We start from the raw sequence: 24,498 nt of genomic DNA, 5'->3' as shown, positions 1-24,498 counted from the left end.
CGTGAGTTTTGGTGGGCCTAATCTCTTGGCTGGTTTTTTGTGGTGCCATTGTGGTTCCATTTTTGAATAATGGGTTTAATTGTGCAACGTGGGATGTTGAAAGTTTCTGATATTTTTTATAACCCAACCCTGATCTGTACTTCTCCACAAATTTGTCCCTGACCTGTTTGGAGATCTCCTTGGTCTTCATGGTGTTGCTTGCTTGGTGGTGCCCCTTGCTTTTTGACATTGCAGACTCTGGGGCCTTTCAGAACAGCTGTATATATACTGAGATCATGTGACACTTAGATTGCACACAGGTGGACTTTACTTAACCAATTATGTGATTTCTGAAGGTAATTGGTTGCACCAGATCTTATTTAGGGGCTTCATAGCAAAGGGGGTGAATACATATGCACCCAGCACTTTTCAGTTTTATATGTTTTTGAAACAAGTTATTTTTTTCATTTCACTTCACCAATTTGGACTATTTTGTGTATGTCCATTACATGAAATCCAAATAAAAATCCAGTTAAATTACAGGTTTGCAAAATAGGAAAAATGAAAAAGGGATGAATACTTTGCAAGGCACTGTAGGTCCTGGATGGCAGAAAGCTTGGCCCCAGTGATGTATTGGGCCGTACGCACTACCCTCTATAGTTGCCATACCAGGCGATGATGTAACCGGTCAGGATGCTCTTGATTGTGCAGCTGTATAACTTTGAGGATCTGGGGACACATGGCAAATATTTTTAATTCTCCTGACCTATTCCCTCTTCAGTACCGTCTTGGTGTGTTTGGACCATGATTGTTTGTTGGTGATGTGGATACCAAGGAACTTGAAACTCTCGACCAGCTCCAGAACAGCTCCATCGATGTTAATGGGGGCCTGTTCGGCCCTCCTTTTCCTGTAACCCACGATCAGCTCCTTTGTCTTGCTCACGTTGAGGGAGAGGTTGTTATCCTAGCACCAAACTGCCAGGTCTCTGACCTCCTCCCTATATGCTGTCTCATCGTTGTCGGTGATCAGGCCTACCAATGTTGTGTCGTCAGCAAACTTAATGATGGTGTTGGAGTCGTGCTTGGCTACGTAGTCATGGGTGAACAGGGAGTACAGGTAGGGACTAAGCACAAACCGCTGAGGGGCCCCAGTGTTGAGGATCAGCGTGGCAGATGTGTTGTTGCCTACCCTTACCACCTGGGGGCGGCCCCTCAGGAAGTCCAGGATCCAGTTGTAGAGGGAGGTGTTTAGTCCCAGGGTCCTTAGCTTAGTGATGAGCTTTGTGGGCATAATGGTGTTAAACGCTGAGCTGTAGTCAATGAGCAATATTCTCACATAGGTGTTCCTTTTGTCCAGTGGAAAGGGCAGTGTGGAGTGCGCTTGAGATTGTGCCCTCTGTGGATCTGTTGGGCCGGTATGTGAATTGGAGAGGGTCTAGGGTTTCCAGGATGATGATGTTGTGCCATGACAAGCCTTTCAAAGCACATCATGGCTACAGACGTGAGTGCTACAGGGCGGTAGTTATTTAGGCACGTTATCTTTGCTTTCTTGGGCACAAGGACTATGGTGGTCTGCTTGAAACATGCAGGTATTACATTACAGACTCGGTCAGGGAGAGGTTGAAAATGTCAGTGAAGACACTTGGCAGTTAGTCCGCGCATGCTCTGAGTACACGTCCTGGTAATCCGTCTGGCCACGCGGTCTTGTGAATGTTGACCTGTTTGAATGTCTTGCTCACATCGGTTACGGAAAGCGTGATCACACAGTCGTCTGGAACAGCTTGTGCTCTCATGCATGCACGTAATAGTTTGCAAGCCCTCCCACATCCAACGAGAGTCAGAGCCAATGTAGTAGGATTCAATCTTATCCCTGTATTGACTCTTTGCCTGTTTGAAGGTACGCCTGAGGGCATAGCGGGATTTCTTATAAGCATCCGGATTAGTGTCCCGCTCCTTGAAAGAGGCAGCTCTAGCCTTTAGCTCGGTGCAGATGTTGCCTGTAATCCATGGCTTCTGGTTACGATATGCACGCACGGTCATCGTGGGGACGACGTCGTCGATGCACTTATTGATGAAGCCGGTGACTGAGGTGGTGTACTCCTCAAAGCCATTGGATGAATCCCGGAATATATTCCAGTCTGTGCTAGCAAAACAGTCATGTAGCGTAGCATCCGCGTCATCTGACCACTTCTGTATTGAGCGAGTCACTGATACTTCCTGCTTTAGTTTTTGATGTAAGCAGGAATCAGTAGGATGGAATTATGGTCAGACTTGCCAAATGGAGGGCAAGGGAGAGCGTTGTATGCATCTATGTGTGGAGTAAAGGTGGTCTAGAGTTCTTTTTCCTCTGGTTGCATATGTGACATGCTGGTAGAAATGAGGTGAAAACAGATTTAAGTTTGCATGTATTAAAGTCCCCAGCCACTAGGAGCGCCACTTCTGGATAAGCATTTTCTTGTTTGCTTATGGCTTTATACAGCTTGTTGAGTGCGGTCTTAATGTCAGCATCTGTTTGTCATGGTAAAAAGACGGGTACGAATAATATAGATAAACTCTGTTGGTAGCTAATTGTAGATGTTTTATTTATCTTGGTAACTAGAATCAAGAACGTTAGCTTATTTGGCCAGCAGCCAGTGGGGCTAGCTAGCTAGCTAGATTTGATAGGGGGATAAAAGCTAACTGGTAAGTTAGCCTAGCTATCTAGCTAACAAATAACGAAAATCGCCTTCCCTTCAAGGGTTTTTCTTTTTAACCAACTATCAAGCCTGAAGGTAACAGCTAACATTTTAAAAGCTTAGCTGTATTTTGTAGTACTGGTTAATATAAGTTAACTTAGCTAACTAGCAACTTGACTAGCAATCTAGCTTTTTCCAGATGGTTATATCGTCATGAATGAAGCAGGTAGAGTAGCTACCTTGTGCAATGGTTATTGTGGGGGTAGTATGTCCATCGGCCTGGGCTGGTGCTGGAGGAGGAGCGATGCGGCAGCAAGTCTGGATGCTCGGTCACTAAGGAGCAGGCTGGAGGAGACAGGGGCAGTAAGGGGGTCAGGGGCAGTGGCTTAGTGGGTTTGGGGTTGGTGCCGTTGGCCCTTGCCTTCCCAGCATAGGAACTGTGGCAGGTGCTGAAGAAATAGCCCCCTTTCCCGCACAGGTTGCAGGGTCGTGTGGAGGTGGGATGGTATCCCTTTAAAGATTCTGCAGATGATGGCTGTGCAGGCTACAGCTAGATGGCCCAGTTGGCCACATTTCCTGCAGTTTGGGCATGCCATAGTAGTTGACGGAGCCCCTGTTATTCCCCAGCGTGATGGTACTGGAGAGGTGTTGGACTCCGTCCACTGCTGTTGGGTCTGGTCTTAACGGAACTTGGTTCTGGTCTTGATGATGTCTGTTCTGGTCATTGGTCTACTCTGGTCCTGCAAGGTGAGGAAGGACAATCTTAAAGCGAGTAGACACACCTGGAAGTCTGTGACCCGAAGGTCAATGGAGGCACTCCCCTGTAGTCTACTCGCTCCAGGCGTAGGTTGGTATCTTTAAAGGGGTTCCTTCCTCCACGCCCTGGTTGTCGTGGTGTTTTCTGCATCTGGTCTGGGGTCTCCTAGTAAAACTGCTCCAGATGGTTGGCGGTCGGCTGGTCCTAGTCTGGATGGTGGTGGCCTGAGGAGGGCAGATGGAAAAAAATAAGCAGGGGAGGAGGGCTGCAGGCCAGGGGGTAGAGGGAGTAAAGGCTAGCCATGGCAGCGCTTTTACTCGCCTCGAGGCCTGCAGTCCGTCGTCTCCTCCTCAGACAGCTGGTCTGATGCTAGTTCTGGATGCATGGGGGGTCTGGGGTAGTCCGTCAACTGGGTAGTCAGGTCAGGCCGCGGTCAAGCCCCTGTTACTTTTCCTTCGCCCCCAATCTTTCAGGTGTCAGGGTGGTCTGTGGACTGGGGAGTCAGGTTGGGCTGCGGTCAAGCCACTTTTACCTTTCCTTCTTCCCTAGTCCTTCGGGTGTCAGAGGGGTCCGTGAACTAGGGCAACAGCACCAATTGCGGTCAAGCCACTGTTACTAGCACTGTACCCTAGTCCGTTGAAAATAAAATAGAAGAGAGAGAAAGAAGGTAGAGAGAGGGACACAACCCCAAAAAAACTAACGCTAGTTATCAGTGGCTCACAAAACTACCTTGAAGTATCCCTTTAAAAGGGGAGATGTCATAGTGTGCACGACAATGTGACTGTATGCCATAAAGCAGTATGTGGGTTTTCTTCGGGACAGTCTTGAGAGATCGTCATTAAAACTACTCACCTAAAAGGATACTCCTCTGACTGGACATTCACTTTATATTATAGTCTTTATTAGCTTCAAAGACAAAATAATCTCAATTAAAAATAGCCTTGTGAAATGAAGAGGAGACCCTTGGATAAGACTGTAACCATAATCTAACAGCAAAAAGTCTTTGAACTCCCACATGAAAGTACAATATTGTATCTGGAGCATGGCGTAAAGTGCTCTACAGGGTGTAGGCCTTGTGTCCATCTATGTCTCCAGAGGTGAAGTAGCCCCTGTCGTTGACAGGCCAGCTGCCGGGGCTTGGGGCGGGAGAGCGGATGATGTGTTCAAAGAGGACCCCCTCAGGAGACAGGCCCACTCTGGGCAGGTAGAGTCTCACATGGTTGTCCTGACCAGTCCAGAACGCGTTAGGGTCGGCTCTACGGCTGGACGGCTCCCTCATGTTGCTGCTCCAAACAAACAGAACATACACACTATATAATGCATAATGTGACTTGATAATGTGACTAATGTGACATAATGTGACAATGTGACTTGCAGGCCTGATGTGGCCTGTAAACCAGGAGATTCCTAACACCACTGTGTTAGGGTATAACTAAGAACTCAAAAAAATGCCTTATGATATATGGAATATATTGTCAAAAATAATGTTATTTTAAAAGGCTAATAAGGCTGGTGGAACCGTTCATAGAGAGTTCTAGGAAGAACCCTCCAAAGATAAAAGGGTTCTCAGTAAAACCCTTCTTAGACGATTCTAGGAAGAACCTTTAGATGATAAAATGTTTTTTGGTAGAACCATATACATAGAGGGGTGTGGGGACTGTCTGAGGACCTGGATCGGTTACAGCAGCAGTACCCCTCTGCAAAGGGTTCTACCCAGCACAAAAAAGGGTTACCCTGTGGGGACAAACCGAAGAATGCTGTATGGTTCCACTTAGCACCTTTTTTTCTAAGAGTGTGGCTGCTTACTATAATAACACTTACAGTGCCTTGCGAAAGTATTCGGCCCCCTTGAACTTTGCGACCGTTTGCCACATTTCAGGCTTCAAACATAAAGATATAAAACTGTTATTTTTTTGTGAAGAATCAACAACAAGTGGGACACAATCATGAAGTAGAACGACATTTATTGGATATTTCAAACTTTTTTAACAAATCAAAAACTGAAAAATTGGGCGTGCAAAATGATTCAGCCCCCTTAAGTTAATACTTTGTAGCGCCACCTTTTGCTGCGATTACAGCTGTAAGTCGCTTGGGGTATGTCTCTATCAGTTTTGCACATCGAGAGACTGAAATTTTTTCCCATTCCTCCTTGCAAAACAGCTCGAGCTCAGTGAGGTTGGATGGAGAGCATTTGTGAACAGCAGTTTTCAGTTCTTTCCACAGATTCTCGATTGGATTCAGGTCTGGACTTTGACTTGGCCATTCTAACACCTGGATATGTTTATTTTTGAACCATTCCATTGTAGATTTTGCTTTATGTTTTGGATCATTGTCTTGTTGGAAGACAAATCTCCGTCCCAGTCTCAGGTCTTTTGGAGACTCCATCAGGTTTTCTTCCAGAATGGTCCTGTATTTGGCTCCATCCATCTTTCCATCAATTTTAACCATCTTCCCTGTCCCTGCTGAAGAAAAGCAGGCCCAAACCATGATGCTGCCACCACCATGTTTGACAGTGGGGGTGGTGTGTTCAGCTGTGTTGCTTTTACGCCAAACATAACGTTTTGCATTGTTGCCAAAAAGTTCAATTTTGGTTTCATCTGACCAGAGCACCTTCTTCCACATGTTTGGTGTGTCTCCCAGGTGGCTTGTGGCAAACTTTAAACGACACTTTTTATGGATATCTTTAAGAAATGTCTTTCTTCTTGCCACTCTTCCATAAAGGCCAGATTTGTGCAATATACGACTGATTGTTGTCCTATGGACAGAGTCTCCCACCTCAGCTGTAGATCTCTGCAGTTCATCCAGAGTGATCATGGGCCTCTTGGCTGCATCTCTGATCAGTCTTCTCCTTGTATGAGCGGAAAGTTTAGAGGGACGGCCAGGTCTTGGTAGATTTGCAGTGGTCTGATACTCCTTCCATTTCAATATTATCGCTTGCACAGTGCTCCTTGGGATGTTTAAAGCTTGGGAAATCTTTTTGTATCCAAATCCGGCTTTAAACTTCTTCACAACAGTATCTCGGACCTGCCTGGTGTGTTCCTTGTTCTTCATGATGCTCTCTGCGCTTTTAACGGACCTCTGAGACTATCACAGTGCAGGTGCATTTATACGGAGACTTGATTACACACAGGTGGATTGTATTTATCATCATTAGTCATTTAGGTCAACATTGGATCATTCAGAGATTCTCACTGAACTTCTGGAGAGAGTTTGCTGCACTGAAAGTAAAGGGGCTGAATAATTTTGCACGCCCAATTTTTCAGTTTTTGATTTGTTAAAAAAGTTTGAAATATCCAATAAATGTCGTTCCACTTCATGATTGTGTCCCACTTGTTGTTGATTCTTCACAAAAAAATACAGTTTTATATCTTTATGTTTGAAGCCTGAAATGTGGCAAAAGGTCGCAAAGTTCAAGGGGGCCGAATACTTTCGCAAGGCACTGTATGTCACTTCCTCCTCACCTGGTCATGTGGGTATACTCCTCCCTGGTCAGCCTGCACTCTGTCTTGTGTCCTACCTCAGCTCGACCTGTGGACAGGGTCATCATCTTGGGTCCCCGACGTACAGACCTATGGGAGGGGTACAAAGGCCACAGGGAATGTCAGAGCTGTAGACTTCTCCCTCACTGTCAGAACTGCATGTGATATAAAACAAACTTAAATCACTATTCTCTGCTTGATTTAACTGTCACTGTGTGGTCAATTTGATCATCTATCTGCGGTTGATGACATAGATACTCACGTATCCTTGCAGACTTTGTGTAGAGCGGCCTCTTCCTCCAGGCCATGCTCCTCTTCCTCCTTCTCCTCGCCCCCCCGCGGGGTACTGCTGCTGTAACCGATCCAGGTCCTCAGACGGCCCCCACACCCCGGCATGGGATTGGTTCCTGCCTGCCTCAGCAAGAGACTCTCTGGACCCTTTAGGACATGGTCCCCTGGATGCAGCAGAACTGAGGAGGAGCAGGACACACACCTACAATCAAGGTGCTTTAAAGTGCTATTCATCAGTAATGAAGGGTACTTGTCACATAAGGTCATGTGATTAGAATAGAAAAGGTGTCAACATCATCTGGAATTGTTTTTGTATGTAAAGTCAAAGGGATATATTTACCTAATGCCTGCCTCAAGGTATTTGGGGTGCTGTGGGTGCTGCAGCACCCCCTGATAAATATAAATCATTTTGCCAAAATTAGGCAATAAAAAAACAATTTCCCCAAAAAATTATATTACTCCTGCCCGAACAGACATAAATTAAGCAATTCAAAATACTACACCAGAGAGCATCATTTATCTACAGAGGATCAATAGCTTCTAAAACAAGTTGCTGTGGATTAAGTTTTATCACAAACACTTAGTCGGGAAAGCCGCAATTAGGGCAGCATGCGCGACAAATATAGAACAGCTTGTTGCATTGTGGCCATAGATACAGGATAATCCATAGAAGGATTTTGGAACCTCTAATCCTGGCACTTTGACTGTTAAACTCATGGCTACACTAGCATTGGCTGCCAGTCCTGACTTGAATGGGAACTGCCATCTATTGGTTATATTTCTATGGTTGCGGCTGTCAGTTTAAAAAGAGAAGACTAATCTGTCTGTAGAAGCAAAAAATAATTCTCGACAACTTTGGAGCAATTCTGAGTGAACTGCACTGATTTTCAAAGTAGCTTATCTTCAAATATATATATATATATATATATATATATATATATTTACCTTTATTTAACTAGGCAAGTCAGTTAAGAACAAATTCTTATTTTCAATGACGGCCTAGGAACAGTGGGTTAACTGCCTGTTCAGGGGCAGAATGACAGATTTGTACCTTATCAGCTCGGGGATTTGAACTTGCAACCTTCCGGTTACTAGTCCAACACTAACCACTAGGCTACCCTGCCGCATGAGCACATCACCGGTGAGTACTCTATGCTTCATCTTCATCATTGGGTGAGTCAGTGTCACTGGAAAATGTATTTTGTAGCCTATACTATACACTGAGTATACCAAACATTAGGAACACCTTCCTAATATTGAGTTGCCCTCAGAACAGCCTCAATTTGTGAGGGTATTGACTCTAGGTGTCAAAAGCGTTCCACAGGGATGCTGGCCCGTGTTGACACCAATGCTTCCCACAGTTGTGTCAAGTTTGCTGAATGTCCTTTCGGGTGATGGACCATTCTTGACACCAGAGGAGGCTGGTGTGAAGAGCTATAGGAGGATGGGCTCAATGTAATGGCTGGAATGGAATCAATGGAACTTTATCAAACAAATCAAACATATGGAAACCACGTTTGACTCTTGTCCATTCATTCCATTCAGCCATTACAATGAGCCTGTCCTCCTATATCTCCTTCCCACCAGCCTCTGCTTGATACACACGGAAACTGTTGAACGTAAAAAACTAAGCAATGTTGCAGTTCTAAAAAAAAAAAAAAGTACTATAAAAAAAATATATATATATATTTTTTACCCCTTTTTCTCCCCAATTTCGTGGTATCCAATTGTTGTAGTAGCTACTATCTTGTCTCATTGCTACAATTCCCGTACGGGCTCGGGAGAGACGAAGGCTGAATGTCATGCGTCCTCCAATACACAACCCAACCAGCCGTACTGCTTCTTAACACAGCGCGCATCCAACCCGGAAGCCAGCCGCACCAATGTGTCGGCTGGCTACACCGTGCACCTGGCAACCTTGGCTAGCGCGCACTGCGCCCGGCCCGCCACAGGAGTCGCTGGTGTGCGATGAGACAAGGAGATCCCTACCGACCAATCCCTCCCTAACCCGGACGACGCTAGGCCAATTGTGCGTCGCCCCACGGACCTCCCGGTCGGTTACGACAGAGCCTGGGCGCGAACCCAGGGACTCTGATGGCACAGCTGGCGCTGCAGTACAGCGCCCTTAACCACTGCGCCACCCGGGAGGCCTCAATGTTGCAGTTCTTGACACAAACCGGTGCGCCTGGCACCAACTACCATACCCGGTTCAAAGGCACTTAAATCTTTTGTCTTGCCAATTCACCTTCTGAATGGCACATATACACAATCCATGTCTCAATTGTCTCAAGGCTTAAAAATCCCTCTTTAACCTGTCTCCCCTTTATCTACACTAATTGAAGTGGATTTAACAAGTGACATCAATAAGGGATTCTAGCTTTCACCCGATCAGTCTGTCATGGAGAGCAGGTGTTCGTAATGTTTTGTACACTCAGTGTATGCTATATATATCAGGGTTTTTGTTAGGAAAATTTGGCTCTGGACAAGTGACTGGGAATTTTTATTTATCATCTGACATTTGAGAAATGTACTGGTCATCCATATGCATTGGGTGCGTAACCCATTAGTGAGTCCACCCACGCAGCCAGCACCATCAATAAACCAGGGATATTGGCCAAATGAGCCACGTTTACATTCCTTAAAAACAGCCTATAACAAATTACAAAAACACTATTCCTTGTGTAGCATATGCAAAACTTTATAGCCTATTGTTATATTGTTTTTACTTTCCGAAAACAAATAATTGTCCACCTCACGGTTCAGCTGTCAGAGATTTGAGCAATAAATGCATCAGGGCATTGCATGCATAGGCCTGTATAGCTAATTTCCCCCCAACATCGGACACCCCCTAACTTCGGACACTCTAGCGGTTGGAGGACTAAATCACATCGAGCTCAACATTTAAATGGACTGCTATGCTTAGGTGTCTACTGTATGATATTCATATTTACAAAATGAATATAAAGGAAGAGAACCCAGCTTAGGCCTAGCCCCAGAGAGAGATATGCCAGCTGCATGCTACGACACCAACATGCATTTCTTTATCCTTGTCAGATGGGCTACTGCGTCTGCTATACAGATATAGGCATACAGAAGGAGATGAATTCATACATTTTCAATCAGAATCTTTTTTTATAAAGACAAGCATTATATTGTTCGATTGTAGGAGTAACTCTGGTAGGCCTAAACATTATTTGTCACCTCAAGTTCAATTGTCGGAGTCAGTTGGAAAGCGGGTGTGCTCTACCTTCATATCATAGGCTGCAGTATACGCTAATAGCCCCACCACACCAAACCTTCACAAAAGTTCCTCAAATTTATTAGGGTAATATCAAAAGTCAGTCAAGCCATTGTTTATATTAAAATACGAGAAGGATATGAAATCGCAGCAAACACAACATTACAGTTGGAACTTAATTTGCCCAAAGAAAATGGGTCAACAGAATGAAGCAAAACACTTGGAACTGGGCTTAAACCTTCACAAAAGTTTTGAACAGGCTATATTGCAGCAATTACCAAGAAAGGCTAGTGCCTAACTTACCCAACAAATGACAGCAATAGACTAATTATATGTATTTAACAAAAGGTCTACTTATACAGTACCTATCTTAAAATAAATACTGAGCACATAATTAAAAAGACAGATCACTTAATTTAATTTAGCCAACTTAATTTAGCCAACCTAAATTTCTCTACAGAATGAAACAAAACACGTTTTGCATATTTAAAGAACGGGTTTAGATTCAGTTGAAGTCAGACGTTTACATACACTTAAGTTGGAGTCATTAATACTCGTTTTTCAACCACTCCACAAATATCTTGTTAACAAACTATAGTTTTGGCAAGTCGTTTAGGACATCTACTTTGTGCATGACACAAGTCATTTTTCCAACAATTGTTTACAGACAGATTATTTCACTTAGAATTCACTGTATCACAATTCCAGTGGGTCAGAAGTTTACATACACTAAGTTGACTGTACCTTTAAACAGCTTGGAAAATTCCAGAAAATTATGTCATGGCTTAAGAAGCTTCTGATAGGCTAATTGACATCAGTTGAGTCAATTGGAGGTGTACCTGTGGATGTATTTCAAGGCCTACCTTCAAACTCCGTGCCTCTTTGCTTGACATCATGGCAAAATCAAAAGAAACCTCCACAAGTTTGGTTCATCCTTGGGAGCAATTTCCAAATGCCTGAAGGTACCCCCTTAATCTGTACAAACAATAGTATGCAAGTATAAACACCATGGGACCAAACTACCGCTCAGGAAGGAGATGCGTTCTGTCTCCTAGAGATGAACATACTTTGGTGCGAAAAGTGCAAATCAATCCCAGAACAACAGCAAAGGACCTTGTGAAGATGCTGGAGGAAACCGGTACAAAGGTATCTATATCCACAGTAAAACGAGTCCTATATCGACATAACCTGAAAGGCCGCTCAGCAAGGAAGAAGCCACTTCTCCAAAACCGGCATAAAAAAAGCCAGACTACGGTTTGCAACTGCACATGGGGACAAAGATCATACTTTTTGGAGAAATGTCCTCCGGTCTGATGAAACAAAAATAGAACTGTTTAGCCATAATGACCATCGTTATGTTTGGAGGAAAAAGGGGGACGCTTGCAAGCCGAAGAACACCATCCCAACCGTGCAGCACGGGGGTGGCAGCATCATGTTGTGGGGGAGGGACTGGTGCACTTCACAAAATAGATGGCGCCATGAGGTAGGAAAATGATGTGGATATATTGAAGCAACATCTCAAGACATCAGTCAGGAAGTTAAAGCTTGGTCGCAAATAGGTCTTCCAAATAGACAATGACGCAAAGGACAACAAAGTCAAGATATTGGAGTGGCCATCACAAAGCCCTGACCTCAATCATATAGAACATTTGTGGGCATAACTGAAAAGGCGTGTGCGAGCAAGGAGGCCTACAAACCTGACTCATTTACACCAGCTCTGTCAGAGGGAATGGGCCAAAATTCACCCAATATATTGTGGGAAACTTGTGGAAGGCTTCCCGAAACGTTTGACCCAAGTTAAACAATTTAAAGGCAATGCTACCAAATACTAATTGGGTGTATGTAAACTTCTGACCCACTGGGAATGTGATGAAAGAAATAAAAGCCGAAATAAACAATTCTCTACTTTTATTCTGACATTTCACATTCTTAAAATAAAGTGGTGATCCTAACAGGGAATTTTTTTATATAATTAAATGTCAGGAATTGTGAAAAACTGAGTTTAAATGTATTTGGCTAAGGTGTATGTAAACTTCCGACTTCAATAAAATAATAATAATAATGAAACAAAGTATTATTTTGGCCAATTTGTGCTAATGTCTATCATGTAAATGACGTAGAATTGCATGGTCCATTTGTTTTCCAAACCCTGCTAAAAAATGTTAACCCAAGTGTGTAAATCCTAAAAACGTGTCTGCTCAACTGTATGCCACCATGCAAATGTGATTACCCCCATCCTGCACACCTCCTGTGGCTATGTGCGTGGGTGTACTGTGTTTGTCATATTTGCTGTATGTGTTTTTCTATGGGTCTCACCTCTCTCCAGTGTGGCCTGGTTGACTGCGACCCCCTGTGTGTGACACTGGTCCAGTGAGTCCAGGTACTCCCCCAGACACTGTCTCCTGAACTTGTCCAACACTCGGGCCGTGTCTCCTCCCAGAGAGGAGGGGTGGGAGTGGGCGTCCTGGGTGGTGTTCCCTGTACACACTGTCCTCATGATGGCCAGCACCTCCTCATCCTGCATTCCCTCCTACAGACCAGGTTAGAGTCAGAGAATGAGAAACAGAGAGATGCTCTGTTTACCTTTATTTATTTAATTTAACTAGGCAAGTTGGTTAAGAACAAATTATTTTTTTCAATGACAACCTAGGAACAGTGGGTTAACTGCCTTGTTCAGAGGCAGAACAACAGACCTTGTCAGCTCGGGGATTTGAACTTGCAACCTTTCGGTTACTAGTCCAACGCTCTAACCACTAGGTTACGCCGCCGCCCCGGCCCAACTGTAATGACAGTTGTCTCTGGACAGGAGGTGTCCTGCCTGTAGGATTTGATTGTGTTGGTCCTGCCCTCACCTTGTTCCTGTTGCGGCGGTGCTGCTGGATAAGGGCCTGCTCCTGCTGCTCCTCTAGAGACAGGGGAGTCTGCAGGCACAGCTCAGGACTGGGGAGGGGCAGGAGCTGGGCACCATGCCTCCCCGACCCACGCTTAAGACCACGGCTCCACACTGGCCTCCGTGCTGAGAGGAGAAGAGGGGATAGGAGGGAGGGGAGGGGAGAGGAGACAAGGCAATGGGAGGTCTTTCTAGCACTGCATTTGTATCCATTTAGTCACATCATACAACTTAACAATGCTACACAATGCTGCTTGGGTGATGAGCTGAGAGGATCATGTCTCCATCTTTACTAACCTAGGATGCTCGGAGACCGCTGCTCCCTGCACCTCACTCTCTCTATTTCCCTGTTGCATCCTTTCTCCAGCTCTAGCTCTCCTCTCTCTGTCAGGCCCCTGCGGCCCCAGCTGGTACTCTCCTCCTTCTCCCTCTCTAGGCTCCAGGCCTTGATGCCCTCCGCCAAGTCCTTCACTGTCACTGTGTCCCCTTCCATGCCGCTAAGAGTGGACACCAGATCATCCAGATGCTCTGGCACCACAGGGAGGCCCTCCTGATGGAGATGCATCAATATCAATAAACACACACATAGGCCTACACTCACACGGATTGCCATGTCATTATATTATTTATAGGATCACTACCTTCTCAAACACAGCTCGGAGGTCATTCCGACTGATGCGTCCCGTGCCATGTTTGTCAAGCCTCTTAGCCAGTTCAGAGGGTCGGAGCTTGTGAGTGCGGAGGTACCTCCTTACCTCCTTTACCTCGCGCAGTTGGGACCGGGCTGCGTGTGTGCGAGGCACATTAGCCCGCCGAGAAGGACGGGTCGGGCTGGCACGTGTTCTGGCCTGGAGAAGGGACAGAGAAAGGTGATTAAGACAAGTAACATAATGGGGTCTATGAGCCATGTAGGCATCACTCATTGATGATTTCCCAGTGAACATATAGTTCAGTACAGTAGAATACAGCATAGTAGATTACAGTAGAGGACAGCAGAGTACAGTGTAAAGAACTATATTGTACTGAACTCTATTCTACTCTACCATAGTGAACTAAACTCTGATATGCTCTACTGTACTGTGCTGTAAAAACTTAACTTACTTAACGTAAATAAAATAAAATCACATTTTATTTGTCACATGCTCCAAATACAACAGGTGTAGACCTTAACGTGAAATGTTTACTTACAAGCCCTTAACCAACAATGCAGCTCAAGAAATAGTGAATAAAGTATTTACTAAAGTCAAAAATAAAATAAAAACTAACACAAAATAACAATATATACAAGGGGTACCATTACCGAGTCAATGTGCGGGGGTACAGGTTAGTCATGGTAATTTGTACATGTACCGTAGGTAGGGGTAAAGTGACTATGCATAGATAATAAACAGCGAGCGAGTAGCGGCGTAAAAACAAAGGAGGGGAGTGGTTGTCAATGTAGATTGTCCGGGTGGCCACTTTAGCAGTCTTATGGCTTGGCAGTAGAAGTGGTTAAGGAGCCTTTTGGACCTAGACTTGGCAATCCGGTACCGCTTGCCATGCGGTAGCAGAGAGAACAGTCTATGACTTGGGTGACTGGAGTCTATGACAATTTTTTGGGCCTTCCTCTGACATCGCCTAATATATACAGTAGGTCCTGGATGGAAGGAAGCTTGGCCCCAGTGGTGCGCCTTACGGTCGGATGCCAAGCACTTTCCATACCAGGCGGTGATTGAACTGGTCAGGATGCTGTTGATGCTGCAGCTGTTCAACTTTTTGAGGATCTGGGGACCCATGCAAAATCTTTTCTCCTGGGGGGAAAAAGGTGTTGTCGTGCCCTCTTCACTGTCTTGGTGTGTTTGGACCATGATAGTTTGTTAGTGATGTGGACACCAAGGGACTAGAAATTCTCAACCCGCTCCACTACAGCCCCGTCGATGTTAATGGTGGCCTGTTCGGCCCTCCTTTTCCTGTAGTCCAGATCAGCTCCTTTGTCTTGCTCATGTTGAAGGAGAGGTTGTTGTTCTGGCACCACACTGCCAGGTCTCTGACCTCCTCCATATATACTGTCTCATCGCTGTCGGTGATCCGGCCTACCGCTGTTGTGTAGTCAGCAACTTAATGATGGTGTTGGAGTCGTGCTTGGCCATGTAGTCGTGGGTGAACAGGGAGTACAGGAGGGGAGTAAGCACGCACCGCTGAGGGGCCCCAGTGTTGAGGATCAGCATGGCAAATGTGTTGTTGCCTACCCTTACCACCTGGGGTGGCCCATCAGGAAGTACAGGATCCAGTTGCAGAGGGAGGTGTTGGGTCCCAGGATCCTTAGCTTAAGGATGAGCTTTGTGGGCACTATGATGATGAACGCTGAGCTGTAGTCAATGATCAGCATTCTCACATAGGTGTTGCTTTTGTCCATGTGGGGAAAAGTCAATGTGGAGTGCGATTGAGATTGCGTCATCTGTGGATCTGTTGGGCCGGTATGTGAATTGGAGTGGGTCTAGGGTTTCCGGGATGATGGTGTTGATATGAGTCATGACCAGCCTTTCAAAGCACTTCATGGCTACCGACGCGAGTGCTACGGGGCAGTAGTTATTTAGCCAGTTTACCTTCACTTTCTTGGGCACAGGGACTATGGGGGTCTGCTTGAAACACGTAGGTATTACAGACTCGGTCAGGGAGAGGTTGAACACAAAGGCTTCTGTCCTGATGATGCACGGAAAACCCAGCCAGCTCTATATTATCCATATAGTCGTTCAGCCACGACTCGGCGAAACATAAAATACTACTGTTTTTAATGTCCTGTTGGTAGGATAATCTTGAAAGGACATCATCAAGTTTATTTTCCAGTGATTGGACGTTGGCCAATAGAACAGATGGTAGAGGCGGGTTACCCACTCAGCGATGAATTCTCACAAGGCACCCCAATCTCCGCCCCCTGTATTTCCTTCTTTTCTTCACGCGAATGACAGGGATTTGGGCCTGGTCTCGGGGAACCAAAACATCTTCTGCATCGGACTCATTAAAGAAACACTCTGTCTAGTTCGAGGTGAGTAATCGTTGTTCTGATATCCAGAAGCTATTTCCGGTCATAAGAGAAGGTAGCAGCAACATTATATATAAAATAATTGACAAATATTGTGAAAAAACTAACAAATAGCACAGTTGGTTAGGAGCAGTTAAAACTGAAGCCATCCCCTCCGGCGCCATTATACATCATTAAACTTAACTTCATTAACACGTCTATGATTTGGTCCGGTCAGAAAAAACTAAATGTGGTCTTGTTTGGGGGCGGATGTCATTATAATAATACCCTGCATGCTTTGCAAGTCTTTATTTTTTACATTTACATTTTGGTCTTTTAGCAGATGCTCTTAGTCAGAGTACTTACCGCCAGTGCATTCAATTAAGGCAGATAAACAACCACATATCACAGTCTTAGCAAGACTGTAAAAGAGTGTTATTGTAGTTTGTGTTCTATTGTTGTTTTTTTGTTGGTCTGAAAACTTGACACTTCTAATGCTTTTTGAAAAACACAATGGGAGGAATAATAAATATTCCATAATGCAATCTTCAGTTGGCTCCAATTAGAATAAAACATCATGTGATAATGCTTTCTATATATAAGTGAATACATTTTTTCAACATAATTTTGCTCACTGGTGTTACCTTAAGAGCCTCAGGGGGTGTCAAAGTAAAACCCAGGACAGGTGAGGGAGTTCTCTGCTTCTTTTTCTCTCTTTCCACAACCAACATCTCCAGCTCGGTCACCGTCGGCTTGCTGTTAACCCACTTCGACAAGTCTCCGAGACTATCAAACTGTCGACGAAAAGACCTCCTTTGGTTAACCCAGTCTTGGTGCTTCGTGTCATTAACTTCCAAAGGCATCACTGTAATTGGAGCACCACTGACTCTGTCCCCTGTTCCTGGCACAATGGCCGCCACTGACCCATATCGGCATTTTGTCAGCACTTGGCTTTCAGGCTTAGACGTGCAAACGGGCCGTTTGGGCATCGGTGGCGCGATGAAAACCCTGTCCCGTGTTTTAGCGGGACCGAACACTCTGCTTGCCATTTTGTAGAAATATGTCTGCAATAAATCTCTCTTTTTAATCCGCGCCAGTTGTTCCTCTATCTCCAAATCATCCATTTTTGGGTGCTACGATTATAGACCTAGTCAAATGAAACAGTTTTGGATTTATATTGTATATAATGTATTCCTATTGTAAATTGAGAAGTAGCGACACCAGTTCTGTTTTCAGCATTCGACTTGTCATGGCGGTCTACTCTTGGGGAGTAGCGCTGGTTCTTGATCCACTCGTGCGTGTTTACGCATGGTAACCATGGAACCGTTTGTTGCTTTCGCAGGGGCCACTCCATACTGTAGATGCGGTAAAGATGTCAGTTGAACTCGACCAACAATGGAATTGCCATGGAAACGGGTGGGGGTCAAAGTAATGGACTCCGGGATTTTTGGAGTCGACCCCGACTCCTGTTGTTGGAGTCAAAAGGAGTCGACTCCTGTTGTTGGAGTCAAAAGGAGTCGACTCCTGTGGTTGGAGTCGAAGACTCCGAAAACAAGCTGAAATTGATGCGCACACGTGTACACACCACCTCATTATTGCAGAGTCCTACTAGACTACATGTGGGTTCAAGAGGACTGGCATGAGCATTATGCAGCCTATTTGGTCATCAACTAGAAGGTGATTTGTTGGAACTAGAATATTTCAGTGATATTTCTGCTGTATGCAGCCTTGACGATCACATGGGATGATGCGGGGTGGCTGGCTGTTGATGTCCTAGGTCAGGGCTCTCCAACCTTGTTCCTGGAGAGTTACCTTCCTGTACATTTTCACTCCAACCCGAGTTGTAACTAACCAGCTAATTATTGAATCAAGTGCGCTAGATTAAGGTTGATGTGAACCCACAGGGTGGTAGTTCTCCAATAACAGGGTTGGAGTGCTCTGTCCTAGGCAATAGATCGCAAAGCAGGGCATCCCCGCTAAACCCCGTGAAAATGCAAAGTTAACTTTCTCATCCATAAATGCATCTCAGGTGCAAATAGGGTTCAGCAGCTCAAATCAAGCCGGAAGGGGTGCATTGTTATTAGGAAGGTCGTCAACCATGGATCGCTAAAATAATGATTATGATCACACTTGATCAATTTAAATATTATGAGAACATCTATACATTTGGCAGTCAAGCACGAGTTATCAGTATAGCCTATGACGTTGAAATATCTTCATGCCTACAATAAAACCCTCCAGGCTTCTGTCGTAAAAGTAAATTATATTTTAAAACGTTTAGGAATTACAAAGGGCAGTTTGGAAAAAAAATATCGTGTGTGAATTGTCCTCTGGAATAACGCACATGCTTGGATAATAATGACAAACCCAACATCTCTAGCAATACCCGTCCGAATAGGGCTATACCATGGTAAAGAATAGGTTTATCAGCATAGTGCCCCGCGTTTCAATAAATAAGCTATAGGCACAATACTTTTTATTGCACATGTAGGGCTAATTAAACAGATGCATTTGGCGATGTTTAATTTCAATTAACTGGCACAATGAAGAATAGTTTAGCCATACACATTGATATCCTAATATATACTTTAATATACTATAATATATTTTGGTGAATTAACAAGGCACTAACTTTAAACATCAGCTATCTGAGCAGCTAACCGATACTGCAAGGACCAGTCTGCTTGCAGTTGTTAGTTATCATCAGGTATGTGGGGAAAAAAATGCAAAAAAAACCTAACAAAATAGCACAATTGGTTGGGAGAATGTAAAACGTCAGCCATGTTCTTCAGCGCCATCTTTGGCACACATTGAACAAATCTGATCTAACAAAGTGGATATTCTTCAAATGTGTCATTTAAGAGCAATCGGCTTTCTATTTCGCAACAAAGCCTCCTTCACTCACGCCGCCAAACTTACCCTAGTAAAACTGACTTATCCTACTGATCCTCGACTTTGGCGACATCATCTACAAAATAGCTTTCAATACTCTACTCAGCAAACTGGATGTCTATCACAGTGCCATCCGTTTTGTTATATCTGTCTTGAGCTATCCCCTCACCCTATCACTTACCCCATGATGTTTTGGACGTAGGACGGGTGGTGGAACTCAGTCACTCCACCTCCCTCCTTCTCTACCTCCGCTCCTGAAGAAAAGGAGACGAACACAAACCTAGAGGTTATCAAACTGGAGAGGACTCTGCTGATATCACTAGACATGCTGTGATCAGCCTACTCTTCAGCATGTGTATGTGGATCTAGAAATTGCTCCTTGGCATTAACCACAGATCTTGGATTACCCTACCCTCAATCCAAACCTTAACCATTAGGAGGGTGAAATAATGTCTGACCCTGTGTCAATGACTTATATCTACTCAGTTTGGTGGTGATGGTTGAACTGTAGGACTCACCTTCTCTCTGGGTCTCCAGGAGGAAGGTGTCGCCATAGTCCCAGAAGAACATCCCTGCCTCAGACAGCTTATTGATGGCAGCTACCTGTCTACAGAGGCTGGTGGAGAGGAGGGGGAGACCAACGTTTAGAGAGAAACCCCCTCAACCTTAACCGTAACCAGACCAGGGGTCTCCAACTCATTCATGGTCTTTTTTGTTCTTCATATCCATGTAGACTTAGCCCCACACCAGTGTGTCGCCAGTGTTTTATGTAAATGTAAACTCTGGTGTAATTGTATTTCCATTAGGAGTGTACATAGTTTGAAAAATAATTGTGTAGATTAACAGTGACATGATTACTTACGGCCCCTTCCCAACAATGACCCCCACACAGCCAGCGATGACAGCAGTCTTGGCCTGTGCCCCGCTCATGCCCACCCCCCCCAGCTCTGACGTCACCAAAACCCGGCCCCTCAGTTCATCAGACCTGCATTCAGCACTGTCAGCTACAGAGGTAGGGAGAGAGAGAGAGAGAGGGGAAGGGAGAAGAAAGAGAAACAGGTAAATTGTTTAATTCAGGATTTTGGCAATGAAGCCCATTAAACTACTTCTCCAGAGTCAGATCAACTCATGGATACCATTTTTATGTCTCTGCAAGGAAGTTAGATGTAGTTTTGTTAGCCAATTCTGATTAGCATTAGCACAATGGCTGGAAGTCCATGGTGTCTACTAGCATGCTAGCAGTTACCATAGACTTACAGTCATTCCGCTAACGCTATTTATCAATTGCGCTAACGCCAGTTAGCAACTTCCTTCAAACTACACGCAGAGACAAAAATATTATATCCACGAGTTCATCGACCTCTGAGGAAGTAGATAGATGGCTCCATTGCCAAAATCCCAGTCTCCCTTTAAGACAATTTCAATGTGAGTTTACAAAGGGGCTAGTGCCCTCTACTGTTGACTATTAAGACTAATCATGGTGCCATGGACTATTCCAAATCAAAATGGGAAAACCTAGATGGTAACGGAAAAACAGCATCTAATTGAAATGCTGTAGAGTAGGGAGGATAGACGGAGGGAGGGATGTGTGGTTACCATGCCATTGGTGACAATGTCATCTCACTCAGGTAGTGCATCACCAGACGGAACTACACATACACACATACACAAAGATACTGTATATAGCAATGAGTGTGTTTCCACACAGTACAAGTCAAATGACACACACATTATTGCACACAGATATCTACATACTGTAATACCATCATACTCACGTGCTCTGTCCTTACCTGGGCCCAGTTCCAGAAAACCTGTCCATTCCCCACATAGGTAACCAGCTCCTGGAGAAACTGGAGAGCAGAGCAGAGGAAGATGATAAAGAAACAATAGACAGAGTGATTTAGGTGGATTAATACATTGTTTTAGTTAAATCAGAAATGAGAAGTGAACTGTTGTATGCCATGTACAGTATGTGAGAGTGGTGGTTACCTGGGCAACTACAGGGTCCAGGTTATCCATGATGATGAGCATGATGGAGGCAGCTTGGCGTGTACGACAGGGATACTGATCTATAGGGTAGGCCCTGAGGACACACACACACACACACACACACACACACACACACACACACACACACACACAGATCAAGGGGTAGGACCTTATCATGGAATCGAGAGAGAGATTACTACAGATGGGGAGTGGTGTTTTAGATATTAATAAGTACCTAATGTGTATTAGGAGGCAGAAGCGGTACATGTTGATGTGTCCATACAGCCTGAGCTCCCGGGCAAACTCAGAAGCGCAGGTCACTCCTCAGGGCCAGCTAGAGAGGAGGACGAAAGGAGGGGGTGAGACAGGAGGTCAGAATGTGGCGTAATTGTTTTGAAATAACTCAAGGACATTGACCCTCTTTTTCTTTTGCATCCTCTCTTTTGCTAACTTTCTGGTCCTTTGTGTTTTGCTCCCCCTCTCTAGCCATGAAAGCACTCACTCGTATCTCTCTTAATCTTTGACAGTGTCATTTTCTCCCAGTTCTGGCAAACGGTAGTGAAGCTGATTGAAAGTTCTGATGGGGTGAACCAACACTGTCTCCTACCCTAAAGCCCAAAAAATGCCATTGTGCTGAGCATTACATAATGTGAACCGTGCGTCAACACATCATTGACTCTCAATAGATTAGATCAAATGAATCACATGCACTGTGTGTTATTATGTTCAGTGTCCCCAATTTTCTCCAACAATAATTGGAATCAACCCACAAGCTAATAATCTTCACTCATCCTGTAATCTTCACTCATCCTTTTTCAATTTAAAGATTCACTCTCACTGAGGAATACAAAGATGGGCATGATTTGACACCTAAACTGACAATTCTCTGGATGAGATAAAAAAAAGATTATGAAGTTTATGACACTGGCCTCAATAAGATAATTCCTTGGCTATAAATGGGATATGCCTCTAGTTTAGTTACTCCTAAAATACCACATTAAAAGCATTATGGTTCCACTCAAAGATAAACCGATAAGTATTGAAAAATCTACAGGTGAGTAGATCACCCTGAGTAGATCACCCTGAGTGTGATGTCTATGCTCGTTGACATGGGTCTGCATTCCATAGACGTGACAGTATGTCTGTGTACTTACCCTCTCCTCCTCTGGAGTGAGGTTGTGATTCCTGACAGGTGCGTGTGGCTCATTGGGGTCCCAGCCCTGGTTGGGTGTCATTGGGTCCAGGGGCAGGCTCCTACACAGCTCCTCCAGGTTCAACATCCTGTCTACTGTGGGGGACTTGTGTGTCTCTATGGGACAAACCCATAGAGACACACAATGTCAGGATCACAGTGAAAATGGGCATGCAGCTCTGTAGCTCACTGCTGTCCACTCTTTATCAGAGTAAATGTGACATAGATTGTCGGACAGCTACCAGCGTTGAGGGTCACCCTTCTCTAGGCACTCTCATGGCTATCTGGCCTTTTCCCCCTCCTCACCGCACCAATAGCAGGGCAGAACCAGAGAAGGGTAATAATTGATCTTCTAGTGAATATGATGTGGCACACACCTTCAGTCGACAATTACTGGGTCTGCACTACTTAGGGAACCAGGTTCCATTTGGGACGCAAACTGGCACTGACCTCTGACCTCTCCGCTAAAACATGTAACTCAGAAAAACACACATACTGTACGCATCTCAGAACAAGCCCATGAACAGGCCCAGGCCCAGCTGCGGTCATCCCCCTCTTCAAAGGGGGGGACACTCTTGACCCAAACTGCTACAGACCTATATCTATCCTACCCTGCCTTTCTAAGGTCTTTGAAAACCTAGTTAACAAACAGATTACCGACCATTTCGAATCCCACCGCACATTCTCCGCTATGCAATCTGGTTTCAGAGCTGGTCATGGGTGCACCTCAGCCACGCTCAAGGTCCTAAACAATATCTTAACCGCCATCGATAAGAAACAATACTGTGCAGCCGTATTCATTGGCATGGCCAAGGCTTTCGGCTTTCGTCAATCACCACATCCTCATTGGCACACTCGATAGCCTTGGTTTCCCAAATGATTGCCTCGCCTGGTTCACCAACTACTTCGCTGATAGAGTTCAGTGTATCAAATCAGAGGGCCTGTTGTCCGGGCCTCTGGTAGTCTCTATGAGGGTGCCACAGGGTTCAATTCTTGGGCCAACTCTCTTCTCTGTATACATCAATGATGTCGCTCTTGCTGCTGGTGAGTCTCTGATCCACCTCTACGCAAACGACACCATTCTGTATACTTCTGGCCCTTCTTTGGACACTGTGTTAACAACCCTCCAGACAAGTTTCAATGCCATACAACTCTCCTTCCATGGCCTCCAACTGCTCTTAAATACAAGTAAAACCAAATGCATGCGCATCAACCGATCACTGCCTGCACCTGCCCGCCCGCCCGTCCAGCATCACTACTCTGGACAGTTCTGACTTAGAATATGTGGACAACTACAAATACCTAGGTGTCTGGTTAGACTGTAAACTCTCCTTCCAGACTCACATCAAACATCTCCAATCCAAAGTTAAATCTAGAATCGGCTTCCTATTTCGCAACAAAGCATCCTTCACTCATGCTGCCAAACATACCCTAAAAAAACTGACCATCCTACCGATCCTCGACTTCGGTGATGTCATTTACAAAATAGCCCCCAATAACCTACTCAATAAATTGGATGCAGTCTATCACAGTGCCATCCGTTTTGTCACCAAAGTCCCATATACTACCCACCACTGCGACCTGTACGCTCTAGTTGACTGGCCCTCGCTTCATACTCGTCGCCAAACCCACTGGCTCCAGGTCATCTACAAGACCCTGCTAGGTAAAGTCCCCCCTTATCTCAGCTCGCTGGTCACCATAGCAGCACCCACCTGTAGCACGCGCTCCAGCAGGTATATCTCTCTGGTCACCCCCAAAACCAATTCTTCCTTTGGCCGCCTCTCCTTCCAGTTCTCTGCTGCCAATGACTGGAACAAACTACAAAAAACTCTGAAACTGGAAACACTTATCTCCCTCACTAGCTTTAAGCACCATCTGTCAGAGCAGCTCACAGATAACTACACCTGTACATAGCTCATCTATAACTTAGCCCAAACAACTACCTCTTCCCCTACTGTATTTATTTATTTAGCTCCTTTGCACCCCATTATTTCTATTTCTACTTCGCACATTCTTTCACCGCAAATCTACCATTCCAGTGTTTTACTTGTTATAATGTATTTACTTCGCCACCATGGCCTTTTTTTTGCCTTTACCTCCCTTATCTCATCTAAT

The 24,498-nt window shown here is 44.9% G+C and overlaps 1 protein-coding gene and 1 long non-coding RNA gene across 4 annotated transcripts; both read right to left on the bottom strand.

Annotated features, from left to right (window-relative positions):
- Positions 1-2,413: 2,413 nt before the first annotated feature.
- On the bottom strand, positions 2,414-17,800 carry si:dkey-197j19.5 (EF-hand calcium-binding domain-containing protein 12). Of its 3 annotated transcripts, none has more exons than XM_036950375.1 (8): positions 16,955-17,800; positions 14,065-14,157; positions 13,607-13,859; positions 13,272-13,435; positions 12,736-12,949; positions 7,153-7,360; positions 6,873-6,980; positions 2,414-4,721 (listed from the first exon to the last, which is right to left on the bottom strand). In XM_036950375.1, exons 1-8 carry the CDS (start codon positions 17,432-17,434, stop codon positions 4,469-4,471), a joined length of 1,773 nt encoding a protein of 590 aa, XP_036806270.1. In that variant the 5' UTR covers positions 17,435-17,800; the 3' UTR covers positions 2,414-4,468. The 3 variants fall into 3 exon arrangements, with proteins under 3 accessions (XP_036806270.1, XP_036806269.1, XP_021424910.2); XM_036950374.1 differs by having other exon boundaries at positions 2,416-4,721; positions 13,951-14,157; positions 16,955-17,795; XM_021569235.2 differs by having other exon boundaries at positions 2,419-4,694; positions 13,951-14,157; positions 16,955-17,785.
- Positions 17,801-20,472: 2,672 nt separating this feature from the next.
- Positions 20,473-21,559, bottom strand: LOC110495184. The gene is made up of 3 exons (XR_002469396.2): positions 21,427-21,559; positions 21,192-21,285; positions 20,473-21,052 (listed from the first exon to the last, which is right to left on the bottom strand). It is a non-coding gene; the product is annotated as an uncharacterized LOC110495184 (long non-coding RNA).
- Between the last annotated feature and the right edge of the window lie 2,939 nt (positions 21,560-24,498).

Source organism: Oncorhynchus mykiss, chromosome 17, assembly GCF_013265735.2.
Source record: "Oncorhynchus mykiss isolate Arlee chromosome 17, USDA_OmykA_1.1, whole genome shotgun sequence".
NCBI lineage: Eukaryota > Metazoa > Chordata > Actinopteri > Salmoniformes > Salmonidae > Oncorhynchus > Oncorhynchus mykiss.
Note: the sequence above shows the minus strand (reverse complement) of the source record. Positions and strands in the feature narration are given on the sequence as shown.

Bases quoted from the DNA above. Each gene is read 5' to 3' on its own strand.
- si:dkey-197j19.5 (XM_036950374.1), bottom strand. From the start codon at position 17,434: ATGGATGATTTGGAGATAGAGGAACAACTGGCGCGGATTAAAAAGAGA. The intron at 14,158-16,954 runs GTAACACCAGTG...TCCCTTCTCCAG, and splicing joins CACCCCCTGAGGCTCTTAAG to GCCAGAACACGTGCCAGCCC. The intron at 7,361-12,735 runs GTGAGACCCATA...GCTCCTCCTCAG, and splicing joins CCAGGCCACACTGGAGAGAG to TTCTGCTGCATCCAGGGGAC.